Below are 19,638 nucleotides of genomic sequence, written 5' to 3'. Positions count from 1 at the left end.
TCTTCAGTGTTTCAGCTCCTCGTGCCTGACAGAAAATAGCAACACAATGGCTCTCAGATACCACTTCAGACTTACCTCACATCTGGGGTCCAGCACTCTGTTGAGGTGGCTCAGGCTTGGTCAGACGTCCATATAGAAAGTCCGGAGGATCTCCTGGGGCTCAGGTCCGACTTAAAAGCAACACACACAATCTGGTGTTCCTCTCCCTGGCTCTCCGTGGCTCTTCGGTTCCAGCAGCGGAAATGCAACCAGCTTCGAGAGGATGTCCAGACGGGCTTACTTTGGAGTTGATTGGTACCACCAACTCAAAGTGAGAAGTCGTCCTTGCAGGGCTTCTCTAGTCGAGGCAAATTCGGAGCTTCAGCACAGCAGCAGGGCTTCACCGGGCAAACCAATGGTGTAGGAGTTGAAGCAGGCATCTCTTCCAAGTTCCTCTTGGGATTCCTTCGTCGAGTGGTCGACTGTGTTTTCCAAGCCAAAAAGCCAAATGCAGGTTTCTCCCATTCGATGCAGCCTAGCTGTCAGTCACACAGCAGGGTGGCTGTCTTTGCCGGAAAGTCAGCCCGCCATTCACCTTTTGGGTGCGTTCCTGTAACTGGGGCGATTAAGCACAGGGAGTTTCGGGCACCTCCCTCACTTCCTGCTCCTGCCAGACATACTGGAGCCAGAGGCGGCTTCACTCGCGAATCCTGCCAAAGACAAAACAGAGACCAAACCTGGTTTGGTGCGCAGAGTAAACCTCTTGAAGGACCTTCCTGACAAGACATGGCGAAAAAAAGCTGGGGCCATTTTGACAAAATGGGCACCCATGGGTGCTTTACCGTGGCTGCGAACACAGCCTGTGGTAAAAATGGTAGTAAAAAAGTAAACCACTGCCACCAGCCATTAATTGTAGGAAGGGTAATATAAAAATGTTACATGATAAACTAAACAAAGGGGATACTAAGTAACCCCTCCAGCACCCTATGGTGCGATAGTGTGTGCTGGGCACGCTTCAGCAACGGCGACCGTCCTTTCGGCCTGCAGGCAAAAAGTCCCAAGGTTCGTCCAAGGGTTTCGGCAGGGGCTCCACTGTTTACTGCCAACCCTCCCACTCTTCGGCCCAGGAGACCAACAGGGTCCGCTACAAGGCCTTCGGAGGACGACTACGTTGCCAGAGTCCCCAAGGCGGCCCTTCAACGTCCAAGCAGGATTGAACCGGCCATGGCGTCAGGTCCCCACCCGTGCACCCCAGTGGGAGGCCAGCTGGCGAACTTTGTCAGCGTGTGGAAGACCATTTCCACTGACCGTTGGGTGCTAGATGCTCTCGCCCACGGACACACCCTGGAATTTCAACAGAAGTGTCACCGAATACCACCGGTGGCCCGGCAGCAAAACCACGTCCCTCAGCTGTTGCTGGAGGTGCGGGCCATGTTAAGAAAAATCGTGATCGAGCTCGTCCCAAAGAGGCTTCGGGGCTCCGGAATCTACTCAAGGTACTTCCTCGTGAAAAAGATGAACGGGGGCTGGAGGCCCATCCTCTATCTCCGGTGACTAAACAAATACGTCAAGTCCCAAAAATTCCAGATGGTCTCACTTCAGCACGTGCTCGGACAGCTGAAAGAGGGGGACTTCTGTCATCGCTGGACTTAGAGGATGCGTACTTCCGCATCCCCATTCACAAGGGGCACTGCAAGTTTGTGCGCTTTGTGGTTCAAGGGAAGCACTACCTATTCAAGGCCCTTCCCTTCGGATTAAAATCAGCACCAAGGGTTTCACCAAGTGCCTGGCGCCAGTAGTGGCACAGCTGTGACTGCGGGGGATCCGCTTCTACCCTTATCTGGACTGGCTCATTCGGGCAAATTCGAAGGGCATTGCCTATGGATGTGTCCACTACCGGAGTTCCTCGATGGCCGTTTGATACACGTGTCGGGAAGCTTCCAGGACAAGATCACACTCGACAAGAACTTGCGTCGAGTGATAAGAGGGTGGTCAAGACGGACGCCTCACTGGAAGGATCGGGAGCTCACACCGGAAGTCTTCGCGCAAGAAGCCTGTGGCTGCCGGAGGAGAAATCGTTGCACGTAGTGTTGGAGCTGCAGGCTGTTTTTTGGGCCCTCAAGTCTTTCCTTCCGTCCCTCAGCGGCAAGGTGGTGCAGATCTTCACGGACAACTCCGCCACAATGTTTTACATCAGGAAGCCGGGGGGGAGAGAGGAGGCACCAGATCCCCGGCGCTCTCAAGAGAAGCACAGCACCTATGGCACTGGGCCGTTGCCCAAGGGATGTTACTCATCCCGTTTCATCTGGCAGGAGTGAAGAACACCGTCGCCGACTCCCTCAGCAGGGAGCTACTCTCTTGCCATGAGTGGGAACTTCGGCAGGATCAAGTGGATCACCTGTTCAGCAGATGGGGCAATCTCCAGAACTTTCTTTTTGCGGCAGCGACAAACACAAAGTGCCGGAGGTTTGCCAGCATGTTTCCCCAGTCGGGGAGCATGGGGGACGCATTCTCATTCCCCTGGGATGGCCTGTTTCTGTATGCGTTCCCTCCATTGCCGTTGCTTCTTCGACTAGTCAATCAACTCAGATGGTCCCGGTGCAGGATGATCTTCATCGCACCGGCGTTGCCGAGGCAGATCTGGTACCCAGACCTTCTCGACATGTCGGCGTCCCCTCCAAGCTGCCCGTGGTCGCAGATCCTCTCGCCAGGGAGGGCTGTACAATTCTGCACCACGACCCGACCCAGGATCGCTGCCTAGCTCCTGCAGGATTAGAGATCGGGGGTTACGATCTCCCAGCAGAATGCAAGGAGGTACTTGCCAAGGCCAGAGCATCTTCTACTCTTGAATGCTATGGACATAAATGGAAGCGGTTCGCCGTTTGGTGCCGTATACAGATCAACCACCTACGAGTCACTGCTCTGCAGGTGCTACCATATTTGCTGTCATTGACCAAAGCAGGACTGGCCCATGCCTCCATCAAAGTTCCTCTGGCGGCGATTTCCCGCTACACCAGATCTCTGGGACGGTCATCGTTATGGTAAAAGGACTGTTTTATTTGTTCCCGCCGGTGAAGGCACCAGCCTCGGCATTGGAACTCAATGTGGTACTGATTAGGCTCATGGGCCCTCCAAATGAACCTATGCAGACAGTTCCATTTAAGTTTTTGTTGTGGAAGACTGCGTTCCTCGTAGCCATCACCTTTGCACGACGAGTGGGTGAGATTCAGGCCCTGTTCTGTAAGCAACCTTATTTGACCTTTCAAGACACAAGGGTGATGCTGAGGACGCGCCTCTCCTTCATGCCCAAGGTGCCGTCGATCTTTTATCTAAACGAGCCCTAGGTGTTGCTTTCGTCTCCGGCTGAGAGGACTTTGCACATGCTGGATGTGGCTAGAGCGCTAAAGTTCTACATAGATCGCACAAAGTTTCCGGAAGACATCACAGCTGTTTGTGAATTTTGGTCCAGTGAACCATGGGAAGGCCCTCTCCAAGGCTTCCATTTCCAGGTGGCTCTCCGGCTGCATCACCCATTGTCACCGGTTGGCAAACGGACCATTGCCTGGCCGTCTGAGAGCCCACTCGACCAGAGTGATCGCTGCAACTACGGCGTTCTGTCTGGTGTGCCCCTGCTGGACAGCTGCAGGGCTGCTACGTTGAGGTCTAAACACATCTTCACGATATTCTACTGCGTCAAAAGGGATTCCAGGGATGAGTCCAGCGTCAGCCAAGCAGTGCTGCGCAACCTGTTCACTTGAAGGTGAGCCTGTTGAGGTAAGAGATGCTTATGTTGAGTGTTAGGCAAAGTTTATATGCAGTACCCTATGGGACCATTACACACAACTAGGACTACAGGTGTAAGCAAAACCAACCTTTGGTATAAGTCTGTACCACACAGTTTTCTGTAGCGAGCTGAGCAGCCAGGCTTATCTCAAGAGGGAATGTGAGCTTGTAAGGGTGTTGCACAGAGGTCTATAGTTGCAAGTATTCAGACACTTATTCTCAAGGTTTCTTGGTTAAACACTTATTAATTTATTACACAGTCAGAAAACATTCACTAAAAGGAAGCAATCAATATCACACAAATATGCTACAGTAATTCACACTAAGTGGTTCTGAAACATTTAAACTACTTTGAAGTAGGAGCAAAATGGCATTCAGAGCATTTGAAGTAGGAGCAAAAAGGCACAAGTCAAAAACGAATAATGGTTACTTTAAAACGGTTGAAATAGTTGAGTTCACCAGAGGAGTTGATTCAATGCAATAGGTAGGCCAAAGTCAATGGACTAGTGTCTTATAATGGTAAAAACTGTTCTGGTATTTAAACGGAAAAGTCTTTGGCAAGGTTCTCAGAAGTAGTTCAAAGAAGAAAGGTTCATATGTTGGGACACTAGCTGACTAGGTCTGCCAGTTTCCAAAGTTGTACGCACTTTCACAGTGAGAGGTAAATTCCCCTCGGTCGGGTTTTCAAAGTACCTTGTATTCAAGAAAAAGATGCAGCTGAAGACTTCTGTTCCTGCTAGGTCCTGCAGATTTCGCTGTTCCTAAGACTCATTCATGGGGACAACAGGGAGGATGTCAGGAGGACTCCTGCACAGGGACTGGTCAAAAAGCTGGCAAACTGGCATTTCTTCCATTCCGGTAGTTGTCTTCAAGCACACAAACTGGTGTCTTTCTCCCTGGCTAATCGGTTTCCTGCAGCACACTGAGGAAAATACAACCAGATCGGAGAATGGTGTCCAGGTGGCTTACGAGTTGATTGGTCCTGCCAACTCAAGGGAAGAAGTCGTCCTTGAAGGGCTTCTCTGTCGAGATGCACTTGGCGATTCGGACCTGCAGCAACGCTTCACCGGGCAAACCAACGGTCCAGGAGTTGCAGCAGCTGTCCTCTTCCAGCTCGTCTTTGGTTCTTTCGTTCCAGTGGTCGACTCTGCCTTCCAAGCCGAGAGACTCGCCTTTTATTCAGTTTTCTCCCATTCATTGCAGCCTAGCTGTCACTCACTCAGCAGGGTGGCTGTCCTTGCCGGACAGTCAGCCAGCCAATCACGCCAGAGTGCATTTGGGTCTCCTAGGAGACTAAGCACAGGGAGTTTTCGGGCACCTCCCTCACTTCCTGCCCACCCCAGACACTCAGGCGCCAGAGGTGGTCTTCAGTCCTGAAGCCCGCCAAAGGCATAGGAACAAAAGGGACCAAAACTGGCTTGGTGCGCAGAGACAAACTGTAGAAGGACCTTTCCAAAAAGAAATGGTGAAAAAAGACCAGGATGTGTTTAAACAAATGGGGCTCAGATGCCATCTTGAAAAACATGGCTTCCCTGATTTTTTACTACCATTCTGGACCTGCGGCCGCTCAACAGAAATGTGAAGTGCCAAAAATTCAGGATGCTAACGTTGCAAGACGTCATACGGACTGTTCAGCCTGGGGAATTTCTGGCGTTGTTGGATCTCAAGGATGTATTCTTTCACATCCCCATGCACCCTATGCATCGCAAACTTTTACGGTTCGCGGTCGGCGACAGTTACCCGTTTCAAGTGATTCCCTTTGGCTTGAAGTCGGGTCCCAGGACTTTCACCAAGTGCCTGTCTCCGGTGGCGGCTTACCTCTGCAGAAGTGGACACCATGTTTATCCGTACGTCTGGTTGGTCCGGGGGCAACTAGTCAGCAGATGTTGGAGTCTCTCAGCGCAGCTATGCTCTTTTTACAGCGTCCTGGTTTTGCCGTCAACTTCGGGAAGCCTGTGTGACGCCCTCAAGGGATTTGGTTTTTCTGTGGGCTCATTTTCAAATGGTTCTCAATCAAGTCAAGCCGTCAAAGGAAAGGATAGAGTTGCAGGTGTCCCTGGCGGGCTATTTTTTATCGGGAACTTCGGTCACGGTCCGTTTGTACATGTCTCTTCTTGGCACCATGGCGTTCTGCATCCATCTTATCCTGAATGGTCGTCTTTTCATGCGACCTGTACAGGTGTTTCTCACTTCAAGGTGGTCACAGATCCTCAGCTGCTGGTCCGACTAGGTGCTCATCCCCCGGTATCATGGCAAGAGAGTAGCTCCCTGCGGAACCACATTTTCGGTACACCATTGTGACCGGTCCCTCCCAGGTCAGATGGGGTGCTCACATAAACCAGTTTTTTAGGCAAGATTGTATGCAGTACCCATTGTGTGCACTACGACAAACTCTGACCACCTGGCAATAGGAACCCAGCTTTTGGTATAAATCTGTACTACACAAGTTGGTAGCGTGTTGAGCAGCCAGTCTTATATCAAGAGGGGTCGATATGAGAAGTAGGGGAGTTAGAGATGCACAGTGATAAGTATTCAAATAAACTCTTACAGACAAGGTTTTTTGATTAAGAAAATTAATTTGTCAGTTTGAGTAAGCCTCCTTATAATAGTAACACACAAATACACTCCAAAATACACACCCTTAGTTTCTCTAAATCAGCAAGTACCCATTTGGGTTGGCACACACACTTCCTACACCCTCAGGTGACTTAAATAGCTTGGACACTGTGGATATTAATATACCACTGTGGCATTTATAGCAATACTTGGGAGTAAAGGTTATTAGGACAAAACAAGAGATCTCACAAATATTCAGAAGCAGGCAAGTACTTATGGCAACCCCCAATGCAAAGTAAGTTAACCCCTTCCTGGAAGTAAGACAAAACACAGTCTGAGGGAAGAAGAGTCATTCAGGGAGCAATGCCAGGCCAAAGTCAATTGGACAAAAGACAAGGTGAGCTGAAGCAATTGTTGCAGGTAGGTAAAAGTTTTGCTTAAAGTTTTAGAAGTGTTTGTAGAAAATAAAGTATGGTCACAAGCTGATTAGGCTTGTGAGGTAAAGAAGCTGTTAGCAACTCTACAGAAGCAATCAGGACACATCTCCACTGAGAAGAAATGAGGTTACACAACAAGAGGTAGGTCCTCTTAGACTTTACAGTACCTTTGGTTAGAAGAAAAACCGTTCCAGCTGGCTTCTGTTCCGGTGCAGCTCTGTAGATACTGTGTTCCTGGGCCTCAGTCGTGGGGACAAGAGAGCGGATGTCTGGGGGACTCCTGCACTGTAACAGGATGGCGACAGAAATGTACCAACTTCTATTCAGTGGCACTTTGCGGTTTCAGCTCCTCGCGTCTCAGCAAATAGCACCACTGCAGACTCTTGGCTGTTGAGATGGGCTTTCCTTGCATTTGGGGTCCAGCACTCTGTTGAGGTGGCTCAGGCTCAGTCAGTCCTGCTTCCCTGGCGTCCGGACGATCTACCTGGAGCTCTTGGGCAACTTAAAAGCAAGTCACACGATCTGGTGTTCCACTCCCTGGCTCTTCGGTTCCAGCAGCAACTGCAGTGGAAATACAACCAGCTTCGAGAGGATGTCCAGGTGGCTTACGAGTTGATTGGTCCCACCAACTCAAGGGGAGAAGTCGTCCTTGCAGGGCTTCTCTAGTCGAGACGAATTCAGAGCTTCAACACAACAGCAGAGCTTCCCTGGGCAAACCAACAGTCCAGGAGTTGCAGCAGGCATCTCTTCCAAGTTCTTCTTCGGATTGCTTAGTCTAGTGGTCGACTCTGCCTTCAAAGCCAAAAAGCCTCTCCTTTCATGCAGGTTTCTCCCATTCATTCGAGCCTAGCTGCCAGTCAAACAGCAGGGTGGCTGTCCTTGCCAGACAGCCACCTGGCCAATCACCTAGGAGTGCATTCCTGTCTCCTTGGAGACTAAGCACAGGGAGTTTCGGTCACCTCTCTCGCTTCTTGCCCCCGACAGACACCCTGGAGTCAGAGACTGGCTTCACTTGTGAATCCCGCCAAAGGCAAAAAACAGTGATCAAACCTGGTTTGGCACGCAGAGTAAATCTCAAGGACCTTTCCACAAAGAAATGGCGAAAAAAGAAGATCCGGGCCATTTTGACAAAAATGGCACCCTTGGGTGCTTTACAGCAGCTCCAAACGCAGCAAGCGGTAAAAGCACACCACGGTAGTTAGAAGTAAACCACTGCCACCAGCCATTCATCGAGGAAAGGGTAACAAATGGGATATGAAGTAAACACCCCCAGCACCCTATTGTAAGTTAGTGTGTGCTGGGTCTTGAAAGTTACAAATGCAAGTGAAGTCAATTTCACTTCACTGCTCTTGGAAACAATAGTTTATCAAAGAGGAGGTGTTTAAACCTGGGGGAAATCTTGAAGACTTCCCTGTGCCACTGCACTGAAGTTGCTGTGTGATGCAACGTAAATGATGCCGCCTATGGTGTTTGTCAGACTCCATAACCAAAAGAAAGTGTTCAAATCATGATAAAAATACACGAGTTGGAAAAAGGGTCTCACACTCTCCAGGTAAAAAAAAAAATCAAGTCCTCAAAATCCAGTAAACTTGCTAGGGGTCTCTAAGGTAGAGAGGAATTAACATATTTCTGAGAATTCTCCCTAACAATAGATCAATAACACCTTGGCCTACAAAATACACACAGGCAACAATGGACTACCAACAGATAATAGCAAGGGAGTGGGTGATTGCTAATTTACAGCACCAATATCAGAGTGGGGGACAAGACACGGCCCTACTTATTACACTAAGCTCAAAACAGCACAGCTGGTAATGTGCCACACCATCACTCATAACAATTAGACGGACAGTAAAGGAAAAGTGGAAAATATGTCCAACTATAGGACAACCGGATACATAGAACAAGAATTGTAAGGACGAAAAGACCTATAACCCACTAACCCTATGCTCAAATCTCTGCATACCTAACTCCCACAAAAATCCACACAACCATCTTCTCACTCAGCAATCCGCACACACTTCACCACACTGCCACAACAAACACATAATCTGCACCAACAGCACACAAGGTCTTCCATCGGTCCGATATTTACACCAAAGCTCAGCGGACAGTGAAATCCGAACTGAAACGGTCAACAGCACACCACTTTTCTCACTTTCATATTCCCTCTTCACCCTACTAACCCATCCCCGCCTTCTTGTTTGCAGATCCACCTTTGCGACTGGGGACCAATTTCCGTTGGCGGCGGTGCGCAGTACAAATACCTTTAACCTTAACTTCAGAATAATTGTCCTAACAATGACTAGTTTCACTGCTTCCAGCCATTCCAGTTAACTTGTAACTGTAACAAAAATGTTACCAGGTAAGTGAGAAAGGGGACATAGGGTATCTCCTCAGCAATCCACATAAGTTGGGGTGTGATCGCACGGTATATAAAATGTAAAGGGCATGGGAATCACACTTTACTTCTTGAGAACAGTAGTTGACGCAATAAGAGGGATGAAAAAGGGAAGCCCAATGGGGCAACCCAGCCTAAGCCCCAAAGTTATAGGGTACTAGGAGTCCAAGCACACACTATGAAGGTATTAAAAGGTCACCCATAAAAAGACTAAGTGAGCAGAGAAAAGATTCCCACTCACCTAAGGACAAGGGAAAATAATCACTAACCCCAAGCAGAAAGTTCTGAGGTTGACACGGGACAGGAAGATTGATCATAAATATGAAAATCTTAGCTAACACAATCCATTGATTAAAAAATGTATTACCTCTTTATATGGATTCTTCTCCCAAAGATTCTTTATCGTCCTTCTTACCTTCCTTTCTATGGAAGCTTATTTGGCATTTCCTATTCTGGGCTAGTCTTTCTTACTGTATTTGAAGGTGATTGATCAAAAAAGTTGGTGCTTTTGCTCTGTTGGTTGATCTGTTTAAAAAAAAAAATCATAATGAATAACATAATTTCCAGAGTCATTAGTCTAGCCTGTTTATTCTCAACCTCCTTTTTTGGGTGAAGTACCCTTTGTGATTTTGTCTTTTCCTTGCATTGGATATGATTCCCTCGGCTGCTGAGTATGAGGGGAAAGGGTTGAGGAACTGAGGTATGGGGCCTTAGTGCATGCTATATATGTGATCGCTGATGTCACGTCAGGAGCCAGGGGTGGTGCAGTCGATACATGAAGAGTTTTAAGATGCTTACGTTGAGCCACACTATGCCCCGTATCATATTTTTCCAAGCAGTTATGACAGGGTGAGGGGGAGGTTTGATCTTTCACGATGACTAATCTGGGAGAGAAGAATTCATAGAAAGGACATTACTGGTAAGCAGTTTTTCTTTTAATCTCTGTACCGCAATTAGTCTCTTCCCTGCTTCACAAATCATTTCTGCTTCTGTAGGTGTTGTGATAATTGATGACCACCCTGAAGTGACGACACTTGAAGACTCCCAATCAAATTTGAATGACGATGGTTTTACTGAGGTAGTTTCCAAGAAGCAGCAAAAGCGTCTGCAGGATGAGGAGCGCAGAAAGAAGGAAGAGCAAAGTATTCAGGTCAGTGACTTTTCTTTATCTTCTGTGATGTGTCGGAGGAAGGAGACAGACTCTTGGAGGACGTTGTGAATTGTTGTTTATTCAAATTATAATGCTTAACTTTCTGCTAGGTAGAATTCTCCGAAATGTACAATTTCCGCTCTACCTTATAGACCCCCAGCTCTTTTGTTGGACTCTAGGACTTTTTGCCTGGAGAGACCTTTTCCTTCCCACTCTCATATGTGTTTTTATTGTGATTTTGAGCGGTTTCTTTTGGTTGTGGAGTCTGTCAAACTCCATAGGCATTATCTTTTTACATTGTGTCACACGGCACCTTAAGTGCAGTGGCACAGGGAAGTCTTTTAGATTTCCCAAGGTTTAAATACCCTCACTTGGATAAACTACTGTTTCCAAGAGCAGTGAAGTGAAATGCACTTCTTACATTGTACTTTTCTAGACCCAGCACACACTATCTTACAATAGGGTGCTGGAGGGGTTACTTGGTATCCCCTTTAGCTTCTCATGTAACATTTTTTCTGTTACCCTTGCCTAGATGAATGGCTGCTGGCAGTGGTTTACTTTTAACAATCGTGGCGTGCATTTACCGCGGGCTGCGTTCACAGCTGCATTAAAGCACCCAAGGGTTCAGTTTTTGTCAAAATGGCCCGGTCTTCTATTTTTTGCAATTTCTTTGTAGAGAAAGCTCCTTCTTGAAATGTACTGTGCACGCCAAACCAGGTTAGGTCCCTTTTTGTTAGATTTGTCTTTTTTTCAGGATTCACAAGTGCAGCCTGCCTCTGGCTCCAGGGTGTCTGGCGAGGGCAGGAAGCGAGGGAGGTGCCCAAAACTCCCTTGCTTGGTCTCCTAGGAGACAGGAATGCACTCTTAGGTGATTGGCCAGACAGCCACCCTCCTTGACTGTTAGAAGAACTTGAGGAGGATGTCTGCTGCTACTCCTGGAACGTTGGTTTGCCCAGTGAAGCCCTGCTGCTGTCCTGAAACTCCAAATTCGTATCGACAGAGAAGCCCTGCAAGGACGAATTCTCCCATTGTGTTGGTGGGACCAATCAACTAAGCCACCTGGACATCCATCTCAGAGCTGGTTGAAATTCCATTGCAGTTGCTGCTGGAACCGAATAGCCAGGGAGAGGAACACCAGATCGTGTGCGTTGCTTTTAAGCTGGCCAAGAGTTCCAGGAAGATCCTCCGGACTTCCAGGATGCAGGACTGACGGAGCCTGAGTCACCTCAACAGAGTGCTGGACCCCAGATGGAAGGAAAGCCCATCTCGACAGTCCGGAACCGCAGTGTTGCCATTTTTGGTAGACGCGAGGAGCTGAAACACCAAAAGTGCAACTTGTTTGAAGATTGCTGATTGCCGTCGTTGACTGTCCAATTGCAGTGCAGGTGTCCCCAGACGTTCTCCCTCTTGTCCCCACGACTGAGGCCCAGGATCCCAAGGATCTGCAGTGCTGCACAGGAACAGAAGCCATCTGCTGCTCTTTTATTCAACCTAAAGGTACTGTACAGTCTAAGAGAACTTACCTCTTGTTGTGTAACTGCGACTGGTTTGGGTTGCTCTGTAGAGTTGCTGACAGCTTCTTTATTCCATAAGCATGAACAGTTTTTGGCCCTGCTTTGATTTCTTCTTTTCTACAAAGACTTCTAAAACATTGTGCAAGACTTTTTTACTTGGCTGCAACAAGTGCTTTAGCTCACCTAGACTTTTGCCCAATTGACTTCAGCGTAGCCTGGCTCCCTGAGTGACTCTTCTTCCCTCTGACATTGTGTTTTGTCTTCCTTCCAGGAAGGGGTTAACTAACTTTGCATTGGGGGTTACCAAAAGTACTTACCTGCTTCAGAATATTTATTTGATCTCTTGTTCTGTTCTAATAACCTTTTTGTTTGTGTTTGTTTTTCTTTGCCAAACTCTTAAGTCTGATTCTAAAGGCAAACAGTGGTATATTAATGTCCACAGTGTCCTAGTTGATAAAGTCACCTGAGGCTGTAGGAAGTGTCTGTGTGCCATTTCAAAAGGTTACTTACTGATTTAGAAATATTAAGAGTCTGTATTTTGGGGTGTATTTGTGTTACTGTTATATTGCCCCCTTCTGAAGAAGGCTTACTCTAACTGACTGTTAAATAAATTAATTGTTTAATCAAGAAACCTTGTGTGTAAGAGTTTATTTCAATACTTGTCACTGTGAATCTCTGTTAACTCCTCTACAGCTCACCTTGAACCCTCGAGATAAGCCTGGCTGCTCAACACACTACCAAACTGTGTAGTACAGACTTAAAGGTTGTGTTCCTATTGCCAGGAGGTCAGGGATGTTGTAGTGCACCCAAAGGGTACTGCATACAATCTTGCCTAACACTGACCAAGCCTGAGCCACATCAACAGAGTGCTGGATCCCAGATGCACGAAAAGTCCATTAAGGAATCAGAGGACCACAGTCGTGCTATTTGCGAGAGTCGCGAGAAGCTGAAACCGCAAAGTGCCGCTGATCTGAAGTTTCCCAATTGCTACCACCGACCTTCAATTCATAGTTGAGGAGTCCCCAGATGTCCTCCCTCTTGTCCGCATTACTGAGGCCCAGGAACACCATGATCTGCTGACCTAAGCTGGAACAGAAGCTAGCTGGAATCAATTTCTTCAAACCAAAAGTACTGTAAAACTAAGGGGTTGCTTACCTCTTGTTGTGTAGCCCTGCTAGCTCTCCGTTGAGACTTGTCTTGGTTGCTTTTGTAGAGTTGCTTGCAGCTTTGCCCCTCGCAAGCCTCCCAACTTGTGGCCCTACAGTGATTTCATTTTCTACAAAGATTTCTTAAACATTGTGCAAGAAGTTTTACTTAACTTCAAGAAGTGCTTCAGCTCACCTAGTCTTTTGTTCAATTGACATGGCTGTCTTGGCTCCCTGAAAGACTCTGCTAACCCCCGACTTTGTGCTTTAACTATCTCTCAGGAAACAAGTCACACATTCCATAACTTGTGTAGCTGGCAAAGGATTCATTTACTTTGCATTGGGGAGTTCAAAAAGTACTACACTGTTTAAATTTATTAACCATTGTTTTATTCCCTCATCTTTTCCTTTTGACATTAACCTCAGTATTGCTCGAAATGTGCCAGTGATATATCAATGTCTACAGGGTCCTAGTTATTTAAGTCACCTCAGGGTGTAGGGATTAAGTGTGCCATCCCAATTGGGTATCTACTGATTAATGAAACTGAGTGTGTATTTTTTAAGTATATTGTTGTTACATATTTTGCTCCCTACTAAAAAAGGCTTATTCAACTGACTTTTAAATTAATAAATAATTGTTTCATCAAGAAACCTTGAATGGAAGTGTTCATTTGGATACTGGTCACTGTGAATGTCTGTGTGATAACCCTTCATCCCACATTGACCCCTCTTGAGATCAGCCTGGCTGCTCAGTCACTCTACCAACTTGTGTAGTACATGCTTGTACCAAATGTTTGGTTAACTATTGCCAAGAGGACCAGGCTGATGCAGTCTCCCACAGGGTACTGCATACAATCTTGACTAACAGTCCTCAAATCCATCATGGGCGGCCTCTGTTCCCCCCGGAAAGTGAGGGGAAGAAGTTGGACGCCATGGACAGAGAGGTAATCTAGTCGGTGTTAACTATGGTAACTATGATCAAGCCTGGCCAGGTACTACAGGGAGCTGTTTTACAAGATGGCCCAGCTGCTGGAATTTCTTCCCGACAACAAACTGGTTGAGGTGCTGAAAATTCTCTAGGACGGCGAGGTGGAATGCCATGCCATCACCGTGGCCCTGGACATCGCGGACACAGGGTTCCGACAGATGGGGGAATGATGTCTGCCTCAGTCCTCGTGGCTTTTTGGAAGCTATCAAATTTTCGTCTGGAAGTTCAGATTAGGGTCCTAAGTATGCTTTCCGATAAAGGCTGTCTTATTTGGCAAGGCCGCCTGTTAGGGAGAATTCTCATGAATGTGCTAATTCCCATCACCTTAGAGACCCCCAGCAACTTTGCTGGATTTTGAGGACTTGAATTTTTTACCTGGAAAGAGTGTGAGCCTTTTTTCCCCACTCATGTATTTTGATGTGTTTTCCATTTGTGTTCTCGGATTATGGAGTTTTTGATAACTCCATAGGCATCATCTTTTCATGGGTTACATAGCACCCTCAGTGCAGTGACACAGGGATGTCTTTTAGACTTCCCAAAGGTTTAAATGCCTTCTGAGATAAAGTACTTTTTCCCAGAGAATGTAAAGTGAAATTGAGTTTACTAGTCTTTCCAAATTCATAGACCAGCACACACCATCTTACAATGGCGTCCTGGAGGGGTGACATAGTATCCCCTGTGTCTAACTACTCATGTAGCAGTCAAATGCTACCCATTCCTATTGAAAAGGCTGGTGGCAGTGGGTTCACAACGAACTACCATGATTTTTCCCGACCACGAACACCGGTAGCTAAAAATGTTTTTCAAGATGGCGCCTTAAGCCCCTTTGTTTAAACGGGTCCAGGTCTTCTTTTTTCACCATTTCTTTCTGGAAAGGTCCTACTAGTGTTTCTGTGTGCGCCAAACCATGTTTGAACCCTTTGTTCGGGTTGTTTTGGCGGGCTTCAGGACTGAAGTCTTCCCTTGGCGTCTGAGTGTCTGGGGTGAGCAGGAAGTAAGGGAGGTGCCTGAAACTCCCTGTGCTTAGTCTCCTAGGAGACCCAAATGCACTCTGGCGTGATTGGCTGGCTTGCTGTCCGGCAAGGACAGACACCCTTGTGCATGAGTGACAGCTAGGCTTTAATGAAAGGGAGAAAACTGTTAAACATGCGAGTGTCTTGGACTGGAAAGGAGAGTCGACCACTAGAACAAAAGAACCGAAGACGAGATGGAAGAGGACGGCTGCTGCAACTCCTGGACCGTTGGTTTGGCCAGTGAAGCCCTGCTTCAAGTCCGAATTGCCAAACTCCATTCGACAGAGAAGCTCCTTCTAGGACGGCTTCTTCCTTTTAGTTGGTGAGACCAATCAACTCATAAGACACCTTGATAACATTCTCAAGGCTGGTTAGGATTAACCAGGGAGAGGGACACGAGTTTGTGTTCTTGAATCTACAGCTACTGGAACTGGAGGGACTCCATTTTGTTTGATTTCTTAAACGATCCTGTGCACTGCTGTAGTCCCCCGACGTCCTCCCTCTTCCTCCGACGACTGAGGCTCAGGAATAGCGAGATCTGCAGGAACTGCCAGGAACCATGACTTCAGCATAATTTATTTCTGCTTATAAAGGTAATGTGCCAACCCGATTGAATGGTATATAATATTGTCTTCTAGTGAAATGTTTTCTAAATGATTGTGTACTAAATTAAGTGTTTTACACTCAAGATTTCTTGGTAAGTGTCTACTTGAACCACTGTGATTGAAAGTCCTCTGTGTAACTACTTGTACTGCTCACATTCACTCTTGAGATAAGCCTGGCTGCTTAACTCGCTAACAACAAACTGTGTGGTACAGACCTATACCAAAGGTTGGTCTTGCTTACACCTCTAATCCTAATGGTGTGTGGTGGGTCCAGAGGGTACTGCTTGCAATTCTGCCTAACACAGTTGACTAGTCGTTGCTGGCTATCAAGACTGACACGGATAAGGCCCGGGCCCTAGGCACGCTTCAGCAGCATTGGCCTTCCTGTCGTACCTCAGTAGGAAAATCCGGAAGATCGTCAAAGGGTTTCAGCGGGAATCATCCTTGTACCGCCAACCCACCCGTGCCATGACCAAGGAGGCCTACAGGGGTCGTTCCAAGGCGTGCAGAGGTGGCCTCCGTCATTGCTCCCAAGTCGGCAAGCAGGCCCTGTAGCAGGATTGAACTGGCCAGGACGTCCGGCCTCCACCCATACACCCCGGTGGAAGGCTGGCTGGTGGGGTTAGTCAGCGAATGGGGAAAGATCTTCACCGACAGATGGGTGCTGGACGCTCTCGCCCACGGACACACTCTGGAGTTCCAGCAGAAGTGTCAGCGGATACCACCGGTGGCCGGGTACGAACAGCACATCCCTCAGCTCCTACAGGAAGTTCGGGCCATGTTAAGAAAAGGGTTGATAGAGCTGGTTCCTGTTGGGTAGCATTCTCAGAAATGTGCTAATTCCCTTCTATCTTGGAAACCCCCAGCTCTTTTGCTGGACTTAAGGACTTTCTCTCATGTAATTCTAATGTGATTTAATTTGTGTTCTTTTTTACTTTATAGTCTGACAAACTCCATAGGCATCATCTTTACATTGTCACACAGCACCTTCAGTGCAGTGGCACAGGGCAGTCACTTAGATTTCCCAAAGGTTTAGATACCTTCTCTTGGTGAAACCAATGGGTGCCCATTTCATCGAAAGGGTCCCAGTCGTCGTCTTTCGCCGTTTTCTGTTGGAAAGCTCCTTCTTGAGATTTACTCAACACGCCATACCAGGTTTGGTCTCTTGTGCCCCTCTTGTCCCCACAACCGGGGCTTAGGAACAACAGGATCTGCAGAGCTGTACAGGAACAGAAACCAGCTGGAACCATTTCTTCTAACCAGAGATACTGTAAAGTCTAAGAGAACTTACCTCTTGTTGTGTAGCCTTACTTGCTCTCAGTTGAGACCTGTCTTGGTTATCTTGTAGAGTCGGTAAAACATTGCCCCTAACAAGCTTCCCAGCTTCTGGTCCTTCAAGTTTTCTATTTTCATCAAATATTTCTACAAACATTGTGCAAGACTTTTTACCTACCTGCAAAGGATCTACAGCTCCCCTTGACATTTTGAAATTAACATTGGCTCCGTGAGAGACTCCTCTTTAACTTGGACTTTGTGCTTTGGAAGGTATTTGAAAGTACTTGCCCGTTTAGAAGTTATTTGTTAACCTTTGTTTTTTTCCTCCATTCTGTCTTTTTCACCTACCTCAGTGTTACTCTAAATGTGCCAGTGCCAAATCAATGTCCACAGTGTCCAAGCTATGTAAGTCACCTGAGGGTGTAGGAAGTGTCTGTGTGCCATCCCCAATGGGTGTCATCTGATTTAGAGAAACTAAGAGTGTGTTTTGAAGTATATTTAAGTTGCGTGTTTTTGCTCTCTTTCTGAAGAAGGCTTATATAACTGACTGTGAAATAAATTAATAATTGTTTTATCAAGAAACCTTGAGTGTAAAGTGTTTATTTGGATAACTGCTACTGTGACGCTCTGTCACATTACTGCTCACATTGCACCCTCTTGAGATGAACCTGGCTTCTCGACCACACTACCAACCTGTGTAGTTCAGACTGCCACCCTCAGGTGACTTAAATTGCTTGGACACTGTGGACAGTAATACATCTATGTTGCATTTAGAGAAATACTTTTGAGTAGGTCAAAGAAAAAGGTTATTAGAACAAAACAAGAGATCTCACAAATATTCGGAATCAGGTAAGTACTTTTGTTAACCCCCAATGCAAAGTAAGTTAACCCCTTCCCAGGAGGAAGACCAAACACAATGTCTGAGGGAAGAAGTCATTCAGGGAACCATTGTTGAGATGGATTTCTGACCTGGTGGACAGAGGTTCAGAAAGCCAACCTAGTTTCTTGGAACAGGGTAATTTTCTGGACATGCCAGACCAATCAAGGTAGCAATGGCGGCGGTGAAGACTAGATCTCAGGTGAGGGTGACTGAAAGACCTCAATGAGCACACAGAATAAAGGAAACTTACAAAGCACTCCCACTCAGGTGTGTGTATGTGCGTATATATATTTCTGATGTTTGTTAATCTGCTTAGAATCACATGCTGTGCATAGGTCCGACATCCAGTGGTCACTGCAGAGTATTGCATTTTGTTTTTCGTAGTCGAAAAAGGGGACGTCGACAAGGCGTGTCTGTAACACTATCCCTATAGTGACGTGCGTTGTACCCACAATCCCTCAAGCATCGAGGTCCCTCAGATTTTCCGCCCAGCTTCTGGTCGCCTTACGCGGAGCTCCTAGAGAGACATTGCAAAATACTTACTACGGACCTCGGTCCTTAATTATACTTATTATATTGTTAAAGATCCCTCCCCTCGACGTTAGCTGTGAAGCTGTTTCTCCGCCGAGCAAGTTTTCGACGGAGGGGGAGAGACAGAGGAGATCCTTTGGCGCTGCCGAACACGTGGCCTGGCTTCGCCGGCCAACATACAGTAGGGAGAGTGGGGGTTCGAACTTTTATCTTCTCTTTGAGAATGTCTTTCTTTCTCCCCTGTCTTTCCCTTGGGGGTTGTTATCACCAGTTATTATTGCCTCAGCTATGGAGAGGACACCTTTTAAGTTTTGCCCACGCTGTAGGGGCAAATACACTTGGAAGGATAAGCACAAGCTCTGTAATCGTTGCTTGCCCCTCGATCATAAGGAGGACAGCTGCGCGGCCTGTAAGCACTTGAAACCAAGAACTCTTAAAGAACGAAAAGTTAAGAGGTGGGCGGACTACGCTATGTCGAAGTCAGTTTCCTCACCCGCCGCCGCTGTTACAGAAAGTGACGAGGAGGGTGATAACTCGACGTCCGTTACGGAAGTCATTAACCCCCAGAAGGAGCGCTCGCGCTCCTCGACGTCCGTCCCCGGCCCCGACGGGCTTGGCTCACGCCCTGCTTATGGGGATGAACACCCCAGCGACAAGGACGCACATAGACCCCATACGCCTAAGCACACAACCCACGGCTCTTCTTCGTCGAAGACGAAGGATCCATCAGCGCTGAAGGGGATGCAGGGCACTCCCGTGTCTACCTCAGACCGTAAGGGTCTCAAGCCCCACCCGCAAACGCAGCCGCGACCAGCGATTGGGCTTTCATCAAACACGGGCGCTACCTCAAAATCATCCGACGCAACGCTCCATAGAGCGGCCGTCGAGGAACAACGCGTAACGCAGGCAACGTCGAAACCAGAGCCCTCTACTGACAAACTCGTTGTTGAGAGCCTGGCGAGAATTGTTTCCGAAGACAAACGTAAGCGGACGACGAAACAAACGTCGAATACCGCACAAAAAGCTATAGAAACGCCGAAAAAGCACAAAAGTAGCCAGGAACTGCCCCCTTCATCTAAGGGCACTTCTGAACTACCGGAGGGCTTTTCTGAGGGCGACGGAAACCTTTCTTCGACGTTGCGGGAGCGTTCTAAGCGTTTTGAAGGTGAAAACACTGATTTCCCCCCTCTAGACTATTCAGGGGTCCGCCATGAGACCCTTGAAAGACTCCATTCTTGTATGGAGAAAATGGAAAGGTTTTTGGGAAGCCAAAAACCACCCACACACAAAAGACCAAGAGAATGGCCCCAGGATGACCCTAGGGTCAAGATTCCTAGGCTGTTTCCCCCTTCTACAGACGTATATGACCTCACTGAAGAGG

General features: G+C 47.5%; 1 protein-coding gene across 7 annotated transcripts in view; it reads left to right on the top strand.

Moving 5' to 3' along the window:
• The window catches only part of PRRC2C (proline rich coiled-coil 2C), a 1,565,218-nt gene that overhangs the window by 714,010 nt on the left and 831,570 nt on the right, over positions 1–19,638 (top strand). For all 7 annotated transcript variants that reach the window (XM_069641251.1, XM_069641250.1, XM_069641252.1 and 4 more), the window contains exon 17: positions 10,152–10,306. In XM_069641251.1, the coding sequence (XP_069497352.1) occupies positions 10,152–10,306 (155 nt within the window). The remainder of the gene's footprint in view (positions 1–10,151; positions 10,307–19,638) is intronic.

The sequence above is a fragment of the Ambystoma mexicanum genome, chromosome 1q (assembly GCF_040938575.1).
Source record: "Ambystoma mexicanum isolate Mex_15411 chromosome 1q, UKY_AmexF1_1, whole genome shotgun sequence".
NCBI classification, from domain to species: Eukaryota; Metazoa; Chordata; class Amphibia; order Caudata; family Ambystomatidae; genus Ambystoma; species Ambystoma mexicanum.
The sequence above is the reverse complement of the archived record's forward strand: the minus strand, read 5'-3'. Positions and strand labels throughout refer to the sequence as shown.